The following is a 19,203-nucleotide window of genomic DNA, read 5'->3' as shown; positions in this document are numbered from 1 at the left end:
GGTATCCTGCTGCAGGCAGTAATGAGATGTGAATGTGTGGACAGAAGACCACGTCGCAGCTTTGCAAATTTCTTCAATGGAGGCTGACTTCAAGTGGGCTACCGACGCAGCCATGGCTCTAACATTATGAGCCGTGACATGACCCTCAAGAGCCAGCCCCGCCTGGGAGTAAGTGAAGGAAATGCAATCTGCTAGCCAATTGGATATGGTGCGTTTCCCTACAGCCACTCCCCTCCTATTGGGATCAAAAGAAACAAACAATTGGGCGGACTGTCTGTGGGGCTGTGTCCGCTCCAGGTAGAAGGCCAATGCTCTCTTGCAGTCCAATGTGTGCAGCTGACGTTCAGCAGGGCAGGAATGAGGACGGGGAAAGAATGTTGGCAAGACAATTGACTGGTTTAGATGGAACTCCGACACGACCTTTGGCAAGAACTTAGGGTGAGTGCGGAGAACTACTCTGTTATGATGAAATTTGGTGTAAGGGGCCTGGGCTACCAGGGCCTGAAGCTCACTGACTCTACGAGCTGAAGTAACTGCCACCAAGAAAATGACCTTCCAAGTCAAGTACTTCAGATGGCAGGAATTCAGTGGCTCGAAAGGAGGTTTCATCAGCTGGGTGAGAACGACATTGAGATCCCATGACACTGTAGGAGGCTTGACAGGGGGCTTTGACAACAGCAAGCCTCTCATGAAGCGAACAACTAAAGGCTGTCCTGAGATCGGCTTACCTTCCACATGGTAATGGTAAGCACTGATTGCACTAAGGTGAACCCTTACAGAGTTGGTCTTGAGACCAGACTCAGACAAGTGCAGAAGGTATTCAAGCAGGGTCTGTGTAGGACAAGAGCGAGGATCTAGGGCCTTGCTGTCACACCAGACGGCAAACCTCCTCCAATGGAAGAAGTAACTTCTCTTAGTGGAATCTTTCCTGGAAGCAAGCAAGATGCGGGAGACACCCTCTGACAGACCCAAAGAGGCAAAGTCTACGCCCTCAACATCCAGGCCGTAAGAGCCAGCGACTGGAGGCTGGGATGCAGAAGTGCCCCTTCGTCCTGTGTGATGAGGGTCGGAAAACACTCCAATCTCCACGGTTCTTCGGAGGACAACTCCAGAAGAAGAGGGAACCAGATCTGACGCGGCCAAAAAGGAGCAATCAGAATCATGGTGCCTCGGTCTTGCTTGAGTTTCAACAAAGTCTTCCCCACCAGAGGTATGGGAGGATAAGCATACAGCAGACCCTCCCCCCAGTCCAGGAGGAAGGCATCCGATGCCAGTCTGCCGTGGGCCTGAAGCCTGGAACAGAACTGAGGGACATTGTGGTTCACTCGAGATGCGAAGAGATCTACCAAGGGGGTGCCCCACACCTGGAAGATCTGTCGTACCACACGGGAATTGAGCGACCACTCGTGAGGTTGCATAATCCTGCTCAACCTGTCGGCCAGACTGTTGTTTACGCCTGCCAGATATGTGGCTTGGAGCCCCATGCCGTGACGGCGAGCCCAGAGCCACATGCTGACGGCTTCCTGACACAGGGGGCGAGATCCGGTGCCCCCCTGCTTGTTGACATAGTACATGGCAACCTGGTTGTCTGTCTGAATTTGGATAATTTGGTGGGACAGCCGATCTCTGAAAGCCTTCAGAGCGTTCCAGATCGCTCGTAACTCCAGAAGATTGATCTGCAGATCGCGTTCCTGGAGGGACCAGCTTCCTTGGGTGTGAAGCCCATCGACATGAGCTCCCCATCCCAGGAGGGACGCATCCGTGGTCAGCACCTTTTGTGGCTGAGGAATTTGGAAGGGACGTCCCAGAGTCAAATTGGAGCAAATCGTCCACCAATATAGGGATTTGAGAAAACTCGTGGACAGGTGGATCACGTCCTCTAGACCCCCGGCGGCCTGATACCACTGGGAGGCTAGGGTCCATTGAGCAGATCTCATGTGAAGGCGGGCCATGGGAGTCACATGAACTGTGGAGGCCATGTGGCCCAGCAATCTCAACATCTGCCGAGCTGTGATCTGCTGGGACGCTCGCACCCGCGAGACGAGGGACAACAAGTTGTTGGCTCTCGTCTCTGGGAGATAGGCGCGAGCCGTCCGAGAATCCAGCAGAGCTCCTATGAATTCGAGTTTCTGCACTGGGAGAAGATGGGACTTTGGATAATTTATCACAAACCCCAGTAGCTCCAGGAGGCGAATAGTCATCTGCATGGACTGCAGGGCTCCTGCCTCGGATGTGTTCTTCACCAGCCAATCGTCGAGATATGGGAACACGTGCACCCCCAGCCTGCGAAGTGCCGCTGCTACTACAGCCAAGCACTTTGTGAACACCCTGGGCGCAGAGGCGAGCCCAAAGGGTAGCACACAGTACTGGAAGTGGCGTGTGCCCAGCTGAAATCGCAGATACTGTCTGTGAGCTGGCAGTATCGGGATGTGAGTGTAGGCATCCTTCAAGTCCAGAGAGCATAGCCAATCGTTTTGCTGAATCATGGGGAGGAGGGTGCCCAGGGAAAGCATCCTGAACTTTTCTTTTACGAGATATTTGTTCAGGGCCCTTAGGTCTAGGATGGGACGCATCCCCCCTGTCTTCTTTTCCACAAGGAAGTACCTGGAATAGAATCCCAGCCCTTCCTGCCCGGATGGCACGGGCTCGACCGCATTGGCGCTGAGAAGGGCGGAGAGTTCCTCTGCAAGTACCTGCTTGTGCTGGAAGCTGTAAGACTGAGCTCCCGGTGGACAATTTGGAGGTTTTGAGGCCAAATTGAGGGTGTATCCTTGCCGGACTATTTGCAGAACCCACTGATCGGAGGTTATGAGAGGCCACCTTTGGTGAAAAGCTTTCAACCTCCCTCCGACTGGCAGGTCGCCCGACACTGACACTTGGATGTCGGCTATGCTCTGCTGGAGCCAGTCAAAAGCTCGCCCCTTGCTTTTGCTGGGGAGCCGCGGGGCCTTGCTGAGGCGCACGCTGCTGACAAGAGCGAGCGCGCTGGGGCTTAGCCTGGGCCGCAGGCTGTCGGGAAGGAGGATTGTACCTACGCTTACCAGAAGCATAGGGACCAGTCTTCCTTCCCCCGAAAAATCTTCTACCTGTAGAGGTAGATGCTGAAGGCTGCCGGCGGGAGAACTTGTCGAATGCGGTGTCCCGCTGGTGGAGAGACTCTACCACCTGCTCGACTTTTTCCCCAAAAATGTTGTCCGCACGGCAAGGCGAGTCCGCAATCCGCTGCTGGATTCTATTCTCCAGGTCGGCGGCACGCAGCCATGAGAGCCTGCGCATCACCACACCTTGAGCAGCGGCCCTGGACGCAACATCAAAAGTGTCATAAACTCCTCTGGCCAGGAATTTTCTGCACGCCTTCAGCTGCCTGACCACCTCCTGAAAAGGCTTGGCTTGCTCAGGGGGAAGAGCATCAACCAAGCCCGCCAACTGCCGCACATTGTTCCGCATGTGTATGCTCGTGTAGAGCTGGTAAGACTGGATCTTGGCCACGAGCATAGAAGAATGGTAGGCCTTCCTCCCAAAGGAGTCTAAGGTTCTAGGGTCTTTGCCCGGGGGCGCCGAAGCATGCTCCCTAGAACTCTTAGCCTTCTTTAGGGCCAAATCCACAACTCCAGAGTCGTGAGGCAACTGAGTGCGCATCAGCTCTGGGTCCCCATGGATCCGGTACTGGGACTCGATCTTCTTGGGAATGTGGGGATTACTTAATGGCTTGGTCCAGTTCGCAATGTCTTTTTCAGGACATGATGCAAGGGAACAGTGGACGCTTCCTTAGGTGGAGAAGGATAGTCCAGGAGCTCAAACATTTCAGCCCTGGGCTCGTCCTCCACAACCACCGGGAAAGGGATGGCCGTAGACATCTCCCGGACAAAGGAAGCGAAAGACAGACTCTCAGGAGGAGAAAGCTGCCTTTCAGGAGAGGGAGTGGGATCAGAAGGAAGACCCTCAGACTCCTCGTCAGAGAAATATCTGGGGTCTTCTTCGTCCTCCCACGAGGCCTCACCCTCGGTGTCAGACACAAGTTTACGGACCTGTGTCTGCAACCTCGCCCGGCTCGACTCCGTGGAGCCACGTCCACGATGGGGGCGTCGAGAGGTAGACTCCCTCGCCCGCATCGGCGAAGCTCCCTCCGCCGACGTAGTCGGGGAGCCTTCCTGGGAGGTGGCCGCGGTCGGCACCGCACGCGGTACCGACGTCGGGGACCTCAACCTGGGCGATGGACCAGCTGGCGCCACGCTCGACGGTACCGGAGGCGCAAGCACCGCCGGTACCGGAGGGGTAGGGCGCAACAGCTCTCCCAGAATCTCTGGGAGAACGGCCCGGAGGCTCTCGTTCAGAGTGGCTGCAGAAAAAGGCTGAGAGGTCGATGCAGGCGTCGACGTCAGAACCTGCTCCGGGCGAGGAGGCTGTTCCGGGCTGTCCAGAGTGGAGCGCATCGACACCTCCTGAACAGAGGGTGAGCGGTCCTCTCGATGCCGATGCCTGCTGGGTGCCGAATCCCTCGGCGACCCAGAGCTCTCGGTGCCGACACGGGGAGGAGACCGGTGTCGATGCTTCTTCGACTTCTTCCGAAGCATGTCACCGGAGCTCCCTGGCACCGACGAGGAGGACGTAGAATCCATCCGTCGCTTCCTCGGGGCCGAGACCGAAGAGGGTCGATCCCGGGGGGGCTGTACCGCAGGAGCCCTCAGGGTAGGAGGAGACCCACCCGAAGGCTCACCGCCACCAGCAGGGGAATGGACAGCCCTCACCTGCACTCCTGACGATGCACCTCCGTCCGACGACATCAGCAGACGAAGTCTCGGTACCACCGACGTCGATGCAGTCGCCCGATGCCTCGGCGCCGATGCAGAGGTCCGATGCCTCGATGCAGTCGATGGAGCGGCAGCCAAGGAAGATGGTCCGGACGCTGACGACGTCGATGCACTCGATGCCTCCGGTGCCGATGTCGACGAAGAGCCCGAGAACAAAACGTTCCACTGGGCTAATCTCGCTACCTGAGTCCGCCTTTGTAACAGGGAACACAGACTGCAGTTCTGAGGGCGGTGCTGGGCCCCTAGACACTGAAGACACGCAGAGTGCCTATCAGTGAGCGAGATTACCCGGGCGCACTGGGTGCACTTCTTGAAGCCGCTGGAAGGCTTCGATGTCATGGGCGGAAAAATCACGCCGGCGAAATCAAAGGCCGAAATGGCGAAAATTGAAGCACCAAAATTTAAAGGGAGAAAAATCTCGACCGAGGCCAAACTAGGCCTACCCCAACAACGAAAGAAAACTTACGGGGCAAAAGCTGTGAAAATTACGGGAAGGGCAGAAAACCCGAAAGGGTCTTCCGGAACACTTCCGGAGCGCTTCCCGAACTTTTTTAAAGAAAAACAAGGAAAAAACACGTCGAAAAGGACGCGCGAGGTCGACTCTCTGGGGCACGAACGGCGTAACACGACCGTACCGAGCGCGGACGAAAGAAGACTGGCCGGCTCGAGCCGGTTTCGGGCGGGAAGACGGCCGCGCATGCGCGGTGCGCATGGGCGCGCGAGGACTAGCAAAGGCCTTTGCTAGTAAACTTTCCGATGGAGGAGGCTGCCGAGGACGTCAACCCATCAGTGAGAACAAGCAGCCTGCTTGTCCTCGGAGAATGTGATGTGACCCAGAGATATCACACCTGCTGTTTGTAGATTTATTTTATTTATTTGTTGCATTTGTATTCCACATTTTCCCACCTCTTTGCAGGCTCAATGTGGCTTACAATACATCATGAATAGTGGAAATAAGAGGAAGTACACATTTAGTATTACAGAAGGATTTTGGGTTACATTATAATGAAAAACAAGAATAATATAAAAAGAAAACATTATAAACATAATAGTAATATAGCAAGAGAACATAATAAAACAGATTTGGTTACATGTGGGAGAGTTCACATGTGTTGATCTTTGTGGTATGACCTGTTAAAGAGATGGGTCTTCAGTAGCTTGCGGAAGTCGGTCAGTTCATAGATCGTTTTTAGGTTGTGCGGCAGTGCGTTCCAGAATTGTGTGCTCAAATAGGAAAAAGTTGATGCGTGTGTTAGTTTGTATTTTAGACCTTTACAATTGGGGAAATGAAGATTAAGGAATGTTCGGGATGATTTCCTAGCATTCCTGGGTGGTAAGTCTATCAGGTATGACATGTAGGCTGGGGCATCGCCATGAATGATTTTATGAACTAGGGTACATATTTTGAACGTGATGCGTTCTTTGAGTGGAAGGCTAAGTGCTTTGAAAATATGCCTCAATGTAACTTTTCTCGTAGGGGTTTAGCACTTTCATATTTTGATTTTCCGAATATGAGTCTAGCTGCAGTGTTCTGGGCTGTCTGGAGTTTGAGTATTTGCTCTTTATAGCCGGCATAGAGTGCATTACAATAGCCTAGATGACTGAGTACCAATGATTGTACCAGATTACGGAAGACGGTCCTTGGGAAGTATGGTCTTATTCTTTTTAATTTCCACATTGAGTGGAACATCTTTTTGGTTGTATTTTTCGCATGACTCTCAAGTGTTAGGTGTCTATCTATAGTAACTCTAAGAATCTTTAGGGTGTCCGAAATTGGTAGGTTCAGTTTGGTATGTTGATGGTGGTTAATTTGTTCGTATTGTGTTGAGAGGTGTGTATTAAGCATTGGGTTTTTTCCGCATTAAGTTTCAGCTGAAATGCATCTGCCCATGAGTGCATATGTAGACTTTGGTTGATATCATTGGAGATTTCTTTTAAATCTTGTTTAAATGGGATGTAGATTGTTACGTCATCAGCGTATAAGTATGGGTTGAGGTTTTGATTTGATAGTATTTGATTTGGCCAAGGGTATCATTAGGTTGAATAAGGTCAGTGATAGGGGGGATCCCTGTGGAACTCCGCATTTCAGGTGTCCATGTGGCTGATGTAATCAAATTTGATGTCACTTGATATGATCGTGTGGTTAGGAACCCCTTGAACCAATTGAAAACGTTGCCTCCGATTCCAAAGTACTCAAGGATATGTAGTAGAATTCCATGATCAACCATGTCGAAGGCGCTGGACATGTCGAATTGCAGTAGTAGTATGTTCTTGCCGGTTGCAATCATTTGTTTGAATTTAGTTATGAGCGTGACTAGTACTGTTTCTGTACTGTGATTAGAACGAAATCCTGATTGGGAGTCGTGTAATATTGAGAACTTGTTTAAATAGTTTGTGAGTTGTTTGGTCACCATCCCTTCCGTTATTTTGGTTATTAAGGGGATAGATGCTACTGGCCTATAGTTGGTTAGTTCATTAGCATTTTTCTTTGGGTCTTTGGGTATAGGGGTGAGTAGAATGTTTCCTTTCTCCTTCGGGAAGAGTCCATTTTGTAGCATAAAGTTCAAGTGGTTCGTTAGGTCTGTTATAAATTGTTGAGGGGCCGATTTCATGAGGTTGTTTGGGCATACGTCTAGTTTGCAATGAGATTTGGCGAATCTTTTAAGCGTTTGGGAGATGAGATCCTTCGATAGTATTTCGAATTTGGTCCAAGTTCTATCTGCTGGGTATACTCCAGGGTCTGGGTCTAGACAGTCTAGGAGTACAGCGTATTCGATGGGGATGAAAGGTATTTTAAGTCGCAGTTGTACGATTTTCTCCTTGAAGTACTTCGCGAGGTTATCAGCTCCTGGTGTGTCTTTACTGTTGTTTGTGTCTGGTGTGGTGTCTAGTAGTTTATTCACGAGTTGGAAGTGTGTGTGTGTGTGTCCTTGTAGTTTGGTCCAATTTCAGTTTTGTAATATAATCTTTTGGTTTGCCTTATGGTATATTTATATTTTCTTTGAAGCTGTTTCCAGGCGTTAAGTGTGGGGTCGTCTTTCTTTTTATTCCACGCACGTTCTAGTCTTCTAACTTGTGTTTTGAGTTTTTTCAGTTCTTCGTTGAACCATGGTATTGACTTCTTTCTGTGTGAGGTTCTGGTTTGAATTGGGACAATGTTGTCTAGTATTGATTTGCATCTATTGTCCCATTCTAAGAGGAATTGGTTTGTATCAGCCTTTATTGTCCATCCGTTGTGGTAGATCTGTTGCCAGAATATAACCGGGTCTATTTTTCCTCTCTTAGTGTAGGTTTTCCGTGTTTGTATGCTAAGTGAGTCTTTCTTTCGCCAGTGGAGGGATGTGTGTGCTTTGTAGTGGTCTGACCACAGAGTAGGTGTCCATTTTGTATCTGTTAATATAAGGTTTGAGTCATGGTCGAATTTGTGTGTGATGATGTCTAATGTGTGTCCTTTAATATGAGTTGGTTGTGTGTTTGGTCCGTGAAGATCCCACAGTTTAAGGCACTCTTTGCATTCTTGGGTGCTTGTTGTGGTGAGATCTTCAAGATGCAGGTTGATATCTCCTATTATGATAAGGTTTGAGGTCGAGACACAAGTGTTCGAGATAAAGTCCATGAAGTGTGTTTGGGAGTTTTGCCAGTTGCCTGGTGGTCTGTAGAGTATGACTGCGTTAAGGTGTTCCTGCAAATTTGGGTGATTCTTACTGAGGCAATTTCAAGTTGTGGCAGAATGGATTCATCTGTGGTTGTGATGGTGAATTCAGATTTGTATATTATGGCTATTCCTCCTTCTCTTTTTCCGTTTCTTGTCCAATGGGTAATTTTGTATCCTGGCGGGCATAAGTCTCAGATTATTGGGTCTTTAAGGTCATGGATCCAGGTTTCAGTTATGAATAGGTCAAGATTATCTGTGGTGAGCCAGTCTGTTATAATCTTTTATTTACTATTGATTTGGCGTTTACGTATCCCATTTGGACTGAATGGTAAGGTACGGTTTGGGACATAGATGTGTTAATTTTTTATTAGTTGTCTGTGATCCTGGGATTTAGATTTATGTCATGTCCTTTCTTCCCTTTCTGTTGGTTGTTTCTGTATGTATTTGTTTTTCTTTTTAGTTGGTTGTTGTTCTTTTGGTCTGGTGAGTTGTGAGTGAGTTGTCTGTAGGGTGTGTATGTTGTGGGCACATTGTTGTTTATGTTGGGAGTAGTCCATGCATGGTGGATTAGGGGGAGGAAGTAAATTATCATGACTTCAAATCCCAGTGATCGACATTTGGCAGAACTCTATTTAGTAAAAAGTGTTTCAGATGGTATCGGTATGACTTCTGGCTTAGACAAATGTGCTTAGGCAATCTGAGAGGAAAATGGAGCAGAACTGAAAACTTCTCTCTGACTGATGATTGTGTCATAGGAACTTGAACACGAACATATACAAACATCTACTGTGAGATAAGGAAGGGAGTAAAAAACCCAGCATAAAACAGTGAGAGAAGAGCAGCAAAGTATTACAGGCAGTGCGTTCTTTCTAGCAAAAAAGGTGCCGGTACTCAAATGTTAGGCCATCCTTCAGGGGTGGGGTGATCACTGAGGGATCCACCCCACAACAGCCAGGCCCCCTGCAACCAATCACAGAATCTATGACAAGGCAGAATTGGTGTGTAGAGCCTGAGCTCTTTCATTAAAACTTGGGGTCCATGGGCCAATTTTAACAGACAATGGAAAAGGTGCCGGTACTCAGTACCCCCAAGTACCCCCTCACAAAAAGCCCTGATTACAGGTGATCAAAATTGATACGGAGAAGTGCTCTAATAAGATACAAGCCATCAACCAGTTTTGGAATTGTGGACTGGCCTCTTAAAAAAACCTTGAAAAATTGATATATGAACAAGAAAACTCCATCATATCACAACATAGTCTATAAGAACCAGTGCATGTACATACTGTGCATGTAGATACTATACAATTCCTAGAGATCAATAAGCCAATCATCATATAGAGTTACCACTGTAGGTCTTCAAGCCTATTTAACAGTATCAATGGATCTAAATGCAAAAAATTTGATAAAAAGTATGAGAGCAAGCACCCAGAACTTAGTTCCACCATTAAAAACTTGGGGAGACATTCTGATGAGCAGAAGGAATCAGTAAGAATCCACCTGTACATATGAAGATTGTAATTAACAGAATATATGAAGAAGAAAGCTCCTTAACACCATAGATCAGAAAACCAAGGAAAAAGTGGCAAATACACAAATACAGCCAAAACATAAAAAGTAGGGCTGCATTTTGCTGCCACAGACAGTTACTGAACCACCTGCATTTTGGAAATGGAGAAATCAAGTCCATCAATTACTGGTTTTGGAGGCATGTAGTTCTTTTCAGTGTAAAGAATGCTTCTTGATGATTTGGGACAGTTATATTCAACACGACACCACGGGGAAGGAGTCTCATTTTAAATACTCTATAATCTGCTTGGTTCAGGGATAAGTGGTACTTGGTTCTCTAGTATGGAATGCTTCTCTCTCTCATGATGGTTTTTTTTTTTTTTTTTTTTTTTGGGGGGGGAGAATGGGATGGGGTAAAATAAACTGGTGAGCCTCATTATGCATGTTTCAATCTTTAGTGTTGATAATAGCAGTGTTTTACTTTTCCCTATACTTTTGAGTGTGCTATATTCTGCTTTATTGATTACTCACCAATAAAATTGTTTAAACTAAAAAGTATCACACAATTAATCGCATAAAGTAGCTCCCTCAAATTTCTTTCTGTACAGTGCAAAATGGGAAAATTAGGTTCTTACCTTGGTAATTTTCTTTCCTTTAGTCACAGCAGATGAATCCATTAACTGATGGGTTGTATCCGTCTACCAGCAGATGGAGATAAAGAACACTGAAAAACCATAGTGCCTCTTGGACGGCTAGCCCCCAACTGCCTTCAGTATTTGAGATTTCCAAAGAAGAGTGAACCATAAAGGTATAACACAAACTTTCCTCACAACGAACAAACGCCCCAGAACAGGAGCAACAAAGGAGGGACAATCTCAACCTCCTGTAGTAGAACATCATGTATAAATTCTGATAACTGTTTTCCAACTTCTCCCAATGAGATTTATATCTGCATGAAAGATCTGAACAAAAAACAGGGAGGGATCATGGATTCATCTGCTGTGACTAAAGGAAAGAAAATTACCAAGGTAAGAACCTAATTTTCCCTTCCTTGTCATCAGCAGCAGATGAATCCATTAACTGATGGGATGTACAAAAGCAATCCCTACTTAGGGTGGGAACAGGCCACACCACGAGCCAATACTTGAGCTCCAAAAACAGTGTCCTGCTTTGCTGCAACATCCAGCCTGTAATGCCGGGCAAAAGAGAGCTGAGAAGCCCAAGTAGCCGCACTACAGATCTCTTGAAGAGAGACTGCACCCGTTTCAGCCCATGACGAGATGGCTGTCGTGGAATGCGCCTTAAACGCTTCAGGCGAAGACCGACCTGTAAGCAGATACGCAGCAAAAATGACTTCCTTGAGCCAAAGGGCTATAGTGGCCTTAGACGCTGGACCTCCATGCCGAGGACCTGACAACAAGACAAAAAGGTGATCAGAAGTCCTAAAGTCATTAGACATCTGTAGGTACTGCAACAGCGCCCTGCGGACATCCAGAAGATGTAACTGCCCAAAGGAGTCCGGGAACTCTTCCCTAGAAATGTAAGGAAGAAAAATGGGCTGGTTCAGGTGAAACGCTGAAACCACCTTAGGCAGGAAGGAAGACACTGTACGTACCGTAACTCTGGACTCCGAGAATTGCATAAAACGGTCCCGACAGGACAGCGCCTGCAGCTCAGACACACATCTAGCCGATGTGATGGCCACCAAAAAGACTGTCTTAAGAGTCACATCCTTCTCCGAAGCTCGCCTAAGCGGCTCAAAGGGCAAACACTGAAGAGCCTTCAACACTAGCCCCAGGTTCCAGGCCGGACAGGGCAACCGAACAGAAGGACGGAGCCTAAGCACCCCTCTGAGAAATCTGGCAATGTCCAGATGAGCAGCAAGGGACCAGCGGACACCTTGGCCAATCTGGAGCTATGAGAATCACCAGACCTCGGTGCTGTCGAATCCACAGTAGGACTCGTCCTATCAAGGGCCAAGGAGGGAACACATACAGGAGGCCCGAGGGTCAGGGTTGAGCCAGAGCATCCAACCCTGCCGAGTGAGGATCTCTCCTTCTGCAGAAAAAGCGAGGTACTTTGGCATTTGCACTTGACACCATTAGATCCATTCCGGGTGTCCCCCATTTGGCACAAATCTGAAGAAAAACTTCTTCTGTCACTTCCCATTCCGCCGGGTCGATTTGATACCTGCTGAGAAAATCGGCTTGCACGTTGCACTGACCTGCTATGTGAGCTGCTGACAGAAGCTGCAGGTGGAGCTCGGCCCAGTGGCAAATCTGAGCAGCCTCCGCGGCCAGGGCCCTGCACTGAGTGCCGCCCTGACGATTTATGTATGCCACTGCTGTTGTGTTGTCTGACAAAACCCGGACAGCAAGCCCCTTCAGAGTGTTTTGAAAGGCCATAAGAACCTGGAATATCGCTCTCAGTTCCAAGCGATTGATGGACCACCCCGCTTCCATGGGTGTCCACAGACCCTGAGCATAGCTTCCTTGGCAATGGGCTCCCCATCCTAGAAGGCTGGCATCTGTTATCACCAGGCACCAGGAAGGAAGCGCGAGAGGCATTCCTTGGCGCAGCATCCTGTCAGATAGCCACCACTCCAAACTGAGCCGGGCCGCTGGGAGCAACGTTAGTCTGCGTTGATATTCCTGGGAAATCGGAGACCATTGTTGAAGCAGGGCAATCTGCAGATGCCTCATATGAGCTCTCGCCCAAGGCACCACCTCCAAGATGGCCGTCATCGACCCCAGCAGCTGGACAAAGTCCCAAACTCGCGGGCGAGGCATCCGCAGGAGCAGACAGACCTGATTCTGAAGCTTGCACTGCCTTTGATCGGGGAGAAAGACCAACCCCGATCCCCAAATATTCAAGAGACTGAGAGGGGGTCAGGTGACTTTTGGGTATATTGACCACCCAGCCTAGCGGCTGCAGGATTGCCACCACTTTGGCTGTGGCAAGACGACTCTCGGTTGCTGAGTCCGCTCTGATGAGCCAGTCGTCGAGATAAGAGTGAACTCTGATACCCTCTTGCCTGAGACAGGCAGCTACTACCACCATTACCTTGGAAAAGGTACGGGGAGCTGTGGCTAGGCTGAAAGGCAAGGCCTGAAACTGGAAATGCTTTCCCAACACCGCAAAGCGGAGAAACCGCTGGTGTGGAGGCCAGATAGGAATATACTTCTTTTAGGTCCAGAGACGTGAGAAACTCTCCTGGCTGAACCGCCGCAATGACGGAGCACAGGGTTTCCATGCGAAAATGTTGTACTCTGAGGGCCTCGTTGACTCTTCGTAAGTCGAGGATCGGTCTGAAAGACCCGCCTTTTCGAGGCACAACAAAATAAATGGAATAGCGGCTGCAGCACGTTCGGCGGGAGGCACCGGGATCACCGCTCCGAGGTGCAGCAAGACTTGTAAGGTCTCTTCTACCGCTGTCCGTTTTACAGCAGTGCCGCATCGGGACTCCACAAACACATCTCTCACCGGGGCACCGAGTTCCAGTCAGTTACCTTCTCTGATCAGGTCCAGGACCCACTGATCTGAGGTAATCTTGGTCCACTCCTCTAGAAAGAGGGAAAGACGTCCTCCTATAGCAGGCAAGGAGGAGTGGACCGGCGTCCCATCATTGTGGAGGACGCCCCTGAAATCTTGGCCTTCAACCGGCCCCTACGGAACGTTTGTCCGAGCGAAAGGAGTTCCTCTGCTGAAAACGGGCACCTTGAGAAACCCCAGCAGAGCGCCCCGGGTGATACCTTCCAGCTTCACAGAAGCGAGGTCTGGAAGAGGAGGGAAACACAGAACCCTTGGAAGAAGGCCTCGGTCTATCCTCAGGTAACCTCTTGGGGTTTAGATTCCCCCAGGTCTTTCACAATCTTCTCCAATTTCTCTGTCTTTGCTTAGAAGCCATGTCAGCCGCCCAATGCCGCAGCCAAAGAAGGCGGCGGGTGGACACCGCCACAGACATCTGTTTAGCCGAAGCTCTGACAAGATCATACAGGGCGTCAGCCAAAAATGACAGTGCCGACTCCATCCACGGGGCAAACTCAGAAAGGGGGCCCGCACCATTGGCAGGCTGTTCCACCGCCTGCTGTAACCAGGAAAGACATGCCCGGGCTGCATAGGAACTGCAAATAGATGCCCTCAAGGCAAGGCCCGCAATTTCAAAGGACCGCTTCAGCGCGGACTCAAGCCGCCAGTCCTGCATGTCTTTCAAAGTGACTCCTCCCTCTACTGGGAGGGTGGTCTTTTTTGTCACTGCCGTGACCAATGCATCCACTTTAGGCATCCCCAAAGGGGCCAAGTGCTCCTCACGCAGAGGGTAAAGCTGACCCATAGCCCTGGCCACTTTCAAAGGCCCATCAGGGTCAGACCATTGAGCAGAAATAAGCTCTTGGATGGAATTTACCCATCTATGTTTAGTGTGTTTCCAACGCTCGGGGGAGGAAACCTCTGACGTCATCCCTGGGGCATCAACACCAGGAGGGAAGCCAGGAGGCAACGCAGTGTCAGACACCTGCGGCAGAGCTCTTTTCAGCATAAAAGCCTTATGCATTAAAAGCACAAACTCAGAGGAGAAAAACTCACCCTGACCCTCCGCCTCCGAATTAGGAGAAACGGATGTAGGAGCTTCTCTGGCAGCCTCTAAACGAGGCGTCCCCTGCACTCAGACTCCTCCACAACCGCAAGGGTTGAGGCATGTGGCGCTTCCAAAATGGCGCCCGCTGCCAGCTCCATCGAGCAGGAAGAAACATCGCTCGGCATGCGCAAACTAGAGTGAGCGTCTAAGGAGCACATTTTACACAGCCCCGCTGCTGATCTGCGTTTACCACAATGGGAGCAACGCTTAACTCCTTCAAAAGTCATCGTCCGTTTTTTTTCACAATATAGCAATAAAATGGCGGCTTCGCGCCAAAACTTACCCCGATCGGAACGGCGTCCATGGGACCTCCCCGGAGGAGCTGGGCACCACTCTCACCTCAGAAGACCGAGTCAACGAGCTCCAGTCAAGCTGCACAGAACCAGGAACAGCCACGCAGTAAAAGCGCGCTTTTTTTTTTTTTTTTTAACGCCGTGAGGAAAGTTGGAGGCAGGCAGCAACAGAGGGACTCCGGAAGGCGAGGGGAATGGGTAAGGCAGGGGAAAGGGTGAACCTATATGCCTTTAAAGTGGGCACCACCAGCCACAACACCCCTGCTCAACTGGCAAGCACAGGAGCCACCCTAGGCAGTCTGAAATCCAGGAGCTGATCAAGCTACGTCCACACCTGCTGGGAGATAGAGAAATACTGAAGGCAGTTGGGGCTAGGGGCTAGCCATCCTAGAGGCACTATGGTCTTTCAGTGTTCTCTATCTCCACCTGCTGGTAGGCAGATACAACCCATCAATTAATGGATTCATCTGCTGGTGATGACAAAGAAAAGAGGTTTATAAAATACTGAGTGGAGTGGAACAGGTAGACCCGAAATCGCTGTTTACTCTTTCCAAAAATACTATGACTAGGGGGCATGCAAAGCTACTAAGTAGTAAAATTAAAATGAATCGAAGAAAATATTTCTTCACTCAACAAGTAATTAAACTCTAGAATTCATTGCCAGAGAATGTGGTAAAAGCAGTTAGCTTAGCAGGGTTTAAAAAGGTTTGGATAATTTCCTACAAGAAAAGTCCATAAGCCATTATTAAGATAGACTTGAGAAAATCCACTGCATATTCTGGGATAAGCAGCATAAAATCTGTTTTGCTGTTCCGGGATCTTGCCAGGATTTGTGACCTGGATTGGCCACTGTTAGAAACAGTATACTGGCCTTGAATGACCTTCGGTCTGTCACAGTATAGCAATGCTTATGCCTAAATCTCTTCCATTTAAGCGAGAACAAATAGGAGGGTTTCCTTCCTGCCACAAACAGAAAGGTGACAACTAGGTACTCATTCCCAAATCATCAGAACCATAACTTGAAAATGTCTCAAAGTTTAATATTGGTTCTTAACTCTTGCCCATCAGAAACTTCACTCTGGGAATCTTCTTATTTAGTTTTCTCATATACCCTACACCCATTTCAAGGCCCCTCTGTTCTATGCATCAGTATCAGCTTGTGGTTCCAACTCACTTGCAGATTCTCTCTAATCTGGTCAGGACTACTTGTTTTAGTGTGACAGCCCTTATATTATATAACACTCTGCCACTGGATTTTCAGATAGAACTTTCATTGAAGACATTTAAAACATTGCTTAACATTCACTATTGTAGTCATGCCTTCCCATGTAATAGTACCTCAAATTAATATAATACATAATGGCTACGTCCATAGTTGTCCTGATGTGACTTCACCACAGATCTTTTACACAGCCTAACCTCTTCTTGTGTCTTAGATTAATTCAATTTCCAACCTAACCCCTATTCCCTTACAATTTTGTCACTATCACAAGTCACCTTTCATCTCTACTCCCACCTTTCCCTATTTATTCAGATTATAAATTGCTTAGATTTTTACCTATATGTAGTACAAGGTGGTGTACAGCAAGTACAGCTAGCAAATAAAAGTGTGAAATATGGAAACATCTGAAGCTTGCACAGGCCTCTTGAGAAAAAAAAAAAAAAAAAAAGTTACTATGAAGACAAAAATATGCTATGAGAATCACTGTAGTGGGCCTAATTTGGAATTTGTGCAGGATGAGAGGGATATATTACTGGGAAAGTGGGCTACCATTTGGTGTATGCAATGATCACACATGAGTGTTAACTCTAATCAACTATCTAACAGACTAAAGCAGACTGCAAAAAGTTTTAAATATACATACAGAACATTATTGATTGTTTAATGACAGTGCAGAATCTTAAAAAAAAAAATTTCAAACAGCTTACAGTATTGGGATTGGTAAGGTTCCTTGCATCTGTCAACCAGCTGCTTAAATGGTTGTATGTGCTTCTCCTGAAGTAAAAGGAAAAAATATATTTTAGGTAACAATGGAGAAACTAGGTCTTACCTGATACTTTTCTTTCCATCAATTCTTCACACTATTCCAGGATGTGTGGGCAGTCATGTCCATCAACCAGCAGGTGGAGACAGAATACAGAACTGAGCACCACTACACAGCTCCCTGCTACAGTCCAGTTCCTGGTATCTCCTATATCCAGCAGGTGGCTAGACAGACTATCGCCGTCTCTGGTTCTGAGGCCCTGTCTCGTTGGTCAACTGGTTACCAGTTGAGAATAGCGAGCAGCTGGCTGACATACCGAGTGGTGCTAGGTCCCAGTCGTGCTTTCCCTCCTGCTCTGCTCTACCGTTGCAGGGGGTGGCTGTGACCCTTGGAGCATGGACCCGGTGCGGTGAGTCTTCCCTGGTGTGTGTTGGGCCTCTGGACATCTTTGTTGGTACAGCACTCTGGTTAAAAAAAATAAAATAAAAGGTGCTGTGCTCCGCTTTAAAAAAAAAAAAAACTTTTTGGGAGAATACAGATCTGGACTGGCGGGAGCGGGTATGTAGCGCAGTTTTGCATGTTTTTTCCCGTGCAGTGGTAGTTGCAGGATATGGCTGCACCCACCAAGGGCGTAAAATGTTACTCCTCTTGCAGGGGACAGCGTTTCTCCTCAGGCCGCTGCACGATGTGCAGGCCGGTTACTCCGAGTGGAAGGGGTGATTTGGAGATTGCACCCATAGGGCGGACCGTCACTGCGGCTGCATTCTTCCAGCTCCGGGTCTCTGGTTCAGTGTTAGGAACAGTGGCCATTTTATTTTCTGCAGAACATGAGGCTCCTGTGCAGGCAGCTGAAGGTGGTGGGTCCCTTAGGCAGGAGGGGGCCCTGCTGGTCGAAGGACATGGCTACCCACATGTCCTGGAACAGTGGGAAGTAACATAATGGAAATACAGATTAAACAAAATGCATCTGTCAATACCAATATATGAATGAAATGCAGCTAAAAACATCAGCCCACTAGATTTATCAGATTGTGTCAACTGACAATTCTACTTCAACATAAACCCATTTAAATTGGGAGACATTTTTCAGCTATATTTATATTAATGTTTATCCATACTTGATAAACCACCTTTCTGTAGATACAAACTGGTTTACATACACTATTTTTTACAGGTACTTTTCTGTCCTTAATGGGCTCACAATCTAAAACCTCCAGCAACACAACCAATAAATCACTCCTTCAGCTGTTAAATGTTCCTCAATGTTCTAAGTTGTAGCTTCTATTTATGTTAATGGATAGCTATGTTATCTAAGACACCATTACCACAAGCCCACGAAACAGATTCTTCCGCCTCTCTATCGTATGAGGTTCACAGGATCCATTTTTTTTTTTTTTTTTTTTTACTGTACTGCTTGGACCCATACGTATACTGAGGGAGCACACACAAGCTCATCACATACTAATTATTATTCCTTTTCATCCTGCAATCAGTCCAAACTAGTAGACTGTGCTCACCAAGGAGCAGACAGATGCAGAAATATGGATTTCTGATGTTGTCACTAGTATAAGGAGTGTTACAGCCCTCAAATCTCTCTAACAGATGGTTGCAAAATAGACTGTGCAACAGGATTTCTAAGCAACCGATGGTAGTTGTAAATATGTAGGCTAAGAAATTCAATGGTACAGCATCTAATATGTCCAGAGGGTCCAAAATAACATTCACCGACATCAACCAGTAAAAGGTTTGGGTACAAGTGTGCAACCCAGGTAGACAACTACACACACAGGGGCAGAGAAGCACAGGAAGATATACAAAAAACTGTGTACTATATATGGCCTCAGCCATTTCCTTTACAAAAGAAGAGAATGAAAGAGCCAGCAGGCCCACAGCAGGATGGACAGTAGGCACAAACACTCCCGACACCGATGCACAGCGCTGCTAAGATGCCATCCAGCAGCTCAGGGAGCAAGACCCAGATATGCTCATTGAGGGCTGACACTGGGAAAAGACTGGGGTATCAGCTCAGGAGGCGGGTGGGAAGATACCCTCGCATGTGAGGTGCAGCGTCTCTCGTGCTCCACAAAAGTTCTTATGGTTTGTTATAAAGCGGACTGGGCAACGCAGCACCGCAATACCCACTTGTAAGTAATGCCCTGCTTGTCCTCTGAGAAAAATAGTTTTTGAACAATTAATCACATAAATGAGTTATCGGTTCTTCATCCTCATCAGACAAGTTTCAGGAATAATCATAGTATCGAAACAACTATTGCAACACTTATTAGCTGACTTTATTCATATCCGGATTCAGGAAG

General features: G+C 48.1%; 1 protein-coding gene across 3 annotated transcripts in view; it reads right to left on the bottom strand.

Annotated features, from left to right (window-relative positions):
• The window catches only part of RAB14 (RAB14, member RAS oncogene family), a 102,164-nt gene that overhangs the window by 14,201 nt on the left and 68,760 nt on the right, over window positions 1-19,203 (bottom strand). For all 3 annotated transcript variants that reach the window (XM_030207566.1, XM_030207563.1, XM_030207565.1), the window contains one exon: window positions 16,833-16,899. In XM_030207566.1, the coding sequence (XP_030063426.1) occupies window positions 16,833-16,899 (67 nt within the window). The remainder of the gene's footprint in view (window positions 1-16,832; window positions 16,900-19,203) is intronic.

Source organism: Microcaecilia unicolor, chromosome 6 (assembly GCF_901765095.1).
Source record: "Microcaecilia unicolor chromosome 6, aMicUni1.1, whole genome shotgun sequence".
Lineage (NCBI taxonomy): Eukaryota > Metazoa > Chordata > Amphibia > Gymnophiona > Siphonopidae > Microcaecilia > Microcaecilia unicolor.
The sequence above is the reverse complement of the archived record's forward strand: the minus strand, read 5'-3'. Positions and strand labels throughout refer to the sequence as shown.